Below are 4,589 nucleotides of genomic sequence, written 5' to 3' on the forward strand. Positions count from 1 at the left end.
GCGCTCTTTATCCCACTGAAACATATATATATATATATATATATATATATAGGCAGTGCGGTGCGGTTCTCATTGGTGGGCAAAACTCACCACCACTCACTGCACTTGTTAGCCTCGGTTCTTGGAAAACACTATTGTCCACCACGTCGGACACCTGCAGTGAAGCTTTGAGTCAAGCAGTGAGGTGTGGTGAGGTGCGGTAATATCGGTGGCGGTTGGTTGCTGAACAGGCCTAGTTTGGCAACTTTGGTCACGGCCCCCAAACTTTGTCAAAGTTGTAGTTTTACCCTCCCACCCACTCACTTTGTGTGTGTTTTTAAAGGGAGGCGCACGCAGGGAGGGGGTTGGAATTTATATACCTCCCCTATGGTCACACTTCATAATGAGTCTATGACCATTACTTTGGCCCCTCCAATCTTGTAATTCTGGCTGTGTCCTTGTACATGAAAACACCACGATATAAACAGTATATAACTTGCGCAATTGTTACTGCTACAGTGAAGAAATTGTGCTTGTTATACCCAGAATGGATAGGCATCTGCCTCCCTTTTCCATTAATCATCTTTGTTTCCAAACATTGGTTTGCAAATTCTTGGAGGGAGAAACCACGCCATGATAGAACCCCTAGTTCCCTGTAGTACTGCACAGCATAAAAATTTTCTTCTTGCATTATTCTCAATCTCACTCGTGGCCAAGGGATTGAAATTTTGGTGATTATATACTGCTTTGAAGAATAGTAACACAAGTACGTATTTCATGCATATACTTGTAACCTGAGGGAAGACAAGGTCATCGATGGTGAGTGCTGCTGCTGATGCAATGTTAATGGCCTCTTCTCCATTTGTAGTTGCATAAAAGGAAATTCTTCCTTGCCTTTGTGCTTCATAGAAAACAAAATCCATGGTTTGCAACGATACGTTAAATAAATAAATAAGGAGAAATGCTAATAATTGTCCTTAGGACAATGGTTAATAATCCATTTAAATAAAAATTTTATAGGAAAATAATAAAAAATAATTAATGTTTTAACAGTTTTTTTCCATTTCTCATAAAAGTAGTATCAAAACTTTACTAAGATAAATTATTAACCATTACTTTAAAGGCACCCATTAGTATCACCCATAAATAAATTTTAAAAAATTACTTGTAAAGGTGTAATACCTTTTTAAATTTGCCGGTCATAATCAGCTGCCCATTGTCACTAAGGGCACAGTAGTAGTGTGCCCGCTCCGCAGGTGATTCAGATGTGGACCTCATCTCAGGGGTAAATGCAACCTTTCCTCTTGGGAAATCTATGACCTGCAACAAAAGGGACCTGAATGAGTATGAAACACACACACACAATTTTATAAAATAGTTGATAAAATAAGGTAAAGAGTGAAGTTTAAAATAAAAGAAAAAAATGCATGACGCCTTGTCTAGACATTCAAGGGTACTTTTGTAGCAGTTTAAGAATAAATTTTTTACTGGCCTGTAGAGTGTCTTGTTAAGTCTCTGATGATGCTTGTGCCTCTTATCTATACTCAAATAAGCATCATCATAAGAAGTCATTCGTTCTCCATCTTGCTTTCAGAAATACTCAAATATATATATGCACATGAAATCATAAAACGATTTTTTTCTTTTTTTTTTTTTTTTTAATTCATGCCATATGGCACAATTATGTTGAGTAAACATGAAAATTTTCATTTCATAACACATTCCTAATTTACTGAATTACTTGATAATGAAATTAGTGTATAATGTATATCTGCATTAGCCTTGAAAATTCCTACATACTTGACCATACATGGGGCAACCAAACTGCATCTTGGCCATTCATGATACAACGTAACACCAAAGGTCAACAAAAAGTTTCAGTTCTAGGAAGATGTAGAAAGCTTCACAATCTGTTGCACAAATTTATTTATTTACTATTATTATTTTTTAAAACTTTCCAAGGAAACTCAAAAGTTCTGCAACCAGTGATTTATTGACATGTGTATTTCTTCATTTTAAATAAAGTGCATTGCAGCTGAGCTGATTATGATTTGCATGATTGAGAGAATCCCATTGTTTTTCGACTTTAGCAGATTGAAAATGACGAGTGGAGAGAAGGTTTGCCGTATTACAGAACTTTACAAAGGGGTCCCTTAGATTTTGAGTAGCGGGAGCTGTAAATAGAGGTTTTTAATGATGCTGATGGGTTAAAGTATACAAAGAAGCATTACAACAAAAGTGGGCTATGGTGACGAAATCTAGTGAGAATAAACAATTTTGTCACTAAATGTTAGCATTCGATGAGGAAAAGAAGATTTTGTCACCAAATAGTTTAAATAGGTGACGAAATCAATATTTCATCACTAAAGATGTTCAAATTAGTGACGAAATATTTATTTCATCACTATAGATCATGAAAAAAAAACACAAACCTAGGGAGACGAAATATTTGCATCACCAAAGACCTACCTTGGGTAACGAAATTCTAAATTCGTCACCCAATATAAAGATTTAGGTATTTTCGGTAACGGAATAATTTTTCGTCACCTATTGTTAAAAGAATAAAACTTAGGTACAGTACCTTAAGCGTTGTTCCTTAGGTTCTCCTCTTAAGATTTAACTATGTGGCTACTTAACTAAAAAACACACTTTCATCCCATGAGAAAAAATCGACATGGCAAAATCTTAAAAGAAAAACCTAAAGAACAGCACTTAGGTACTGTATTTAAGTCTTGCTCTTGTTAAAAATAATAGCACATTCTCGATTTTTTTGGCGATGCCCATGCCCAATTTTCAGTGCATTCAAATTTTTTTTTTTTCAATATTTTTAAAATTTAATCTAAACAAAACCCAATACACACAGACCTTTCAGCCTTTCAACTTCCCACCTTCTCAAAAAAAAAAAAAAAAAAAAGCTCTCAGCCTCCCACAGACCTCACGCCTCTCGGCCTCCCTCATTGATCAGTAGGCTCTCTCTCTCTCTCTCTCTCTCTCTCTCTCTCTCTCTCTCATCGATCCTCTCTCTCTTTCTCTCTCATCAATCCTCTCTCTATTTGTAGGAATCGTTTGTCTCTCATTGAACCATTTCCAATAAAGAGGAGAGTTTGTTCGTCGACTTCACCGACGCAAGGAAAAAGGCCTTTCCAACAACACCAATCGAAACCCATTTCACGTACGTTTCAATTTTCCCCCAAAATTTATTCATCCCGATCGAAACCCATGTGAAATTTTGTCCATTGAGGATGGGTCTGATGCCCGATTGTGGGTGCGTGTCAAAATTTGGCGTTCGTGGTGGCTTTAGGTTTAATAGAGTTGATAGATTTGTAAATTTCACATGGGTATCATGCTTTTTCTTCTTTTTTTGCGTATAATTCTTATTGGTATATCTTCTACTGGTTCTTAGTTTTGATTTTACTTATTGTGGATTTTTGGGTTTGAAGCCATAGGCATAAGATATTTAACTTATAAAATTTTGAAGTAATTTACAGTGGTTTTAGTTTTGTTTAGTTAGTAAAATTTTTGAAGTAATTTATGGTGGGTGTATTATGTAATCTGAGGAATGGGTAGTTGATTAACTTATCCTAATATATATATATATGTATATATATATATATATATACACACATATATGCTATTGGAGGATGGGTATTAGGAATGGGTAATATGAGGAATGGGTATTAGTTAAATGGTCGAATATTATACTATTAGAGATAGACGTTGTTAACATGTAATAGGTTTGAGCTTTAGGCCCACATTTTTTACTTGTATAGCACACATACTTGTACCACATACTCTGCCTTCTATATAAAGGCACTCATGTATACTTTATGATTTGTGAAATACAATACTATTCATTCAGTATTTTTAACATGGTATCAAAGCCACTACTCTAACCTTACTCTTAGCAGTCTTGTCTCTCTTGATGTTACTCCACTCTCATCGCTTCCGTTGTCATAGCAACCATCGCAGCCACTCACTGTTGAACCTCTGACGTCTCTCAGCCGTCATCCTTAGGTTCCGAACCTGCAACTACTGTCGTTAAGGAGCCCCACACCACAAAGACCATTGTCGTTGCCATCTCCACTATGAATCTTGCTTCGATAATTTTTTGCAAGTACCATTGTGATTGTCTTTCCCTAGTCTACTCAGTCGTGGAGCTCTCATAACCATTGGAGCCCTCACACACCTTCACATGCTACCCAAGCTGACATCAGTTGTGAAGTCATTATTGTCACGTCAACCCTAACTGACGTCATATGCTTACGTCATCTACCATGCCAACATTAGTCAGCAATTACATCATCCTGCTAACGTCATCCTGCTAATGTCATCACTGTTGACCGCTGACCTTAACCATTGACTTGACTTAGGCGTTGACTTTGACGTGAGTTTGACCGTTGACTTTTTTCCTATCTAAGTGCTTCGTACCTAGTTTTTTGCGTAGATTTTATTTTTGCAGTCTATTTTTGCATATTTTGCCTCTAAATGGATAAAAATGATATTTTTCTTCCTCGCCCTATTAATGCTATATTGGAGGGGAATAATAATTACTTATATTAGTTTCAAGCTATGCGTAGTTTTCTTAAAGGTAGCATGCTCTAGCAATATTG

General features: G+C 36.3%; 1 protein-coding gene across 1 annotated transcript; it reads right to left on the reverse strand.

Annotated features, from left to right (window-relative positions):
- Positions 1–397: 397 nt before the first annotated feature.
- On the reverse strand, positions 398–902 carry LOC126690006 (2-oxoisovalerate dehydrogenase subunit alpha 2, mitochondrial-like). Its single transcript, XM_050385153.1, has 2 exons — positions 774–902; positions 398–640 (listed from the first exon to the last, which is right to left on the reverse strand). Exons 1-2 carry the CDS (start codon positions 900–902, stop codon positions 398–400), a joined length of 372 nt encoding a protein of 123 aa, XP_050241110.1.
- Between the last annotated feature and the right edge of the window lie 3,687 nt (positions 903–4,589).

This window comes from Quercus robur, chromosome 6 (genome assembly GCF_932294415.1).
Source record: "Quercus robur chromosome 6, dhQueRobu3.1, whole genome shotgun sequence".
Lineage (NCBI taxonomy): Eukaryota > Viridiplantae > Streptophyta > Magnoliopsida > Fagales > Fagaceae > Quercus > Quercus robur.

Excerpts from the sequence above, each read along its gene's own strand:
- LOC126690006 (XM_050385153.1), bottom strand. The coding sequence starts at position 902 with ATGGATTTTGTTTTCTATGAAGCACAAAGGCAAGGAAGAATTTCCTTT. Across the intron at positions 641-773 it reads ATGACCTTGTCTTCCCTCAG|TACTACAGGGAACTAGGGGT; the intron begins GTTACAAGTATA and ends TATGCTGTGCAG.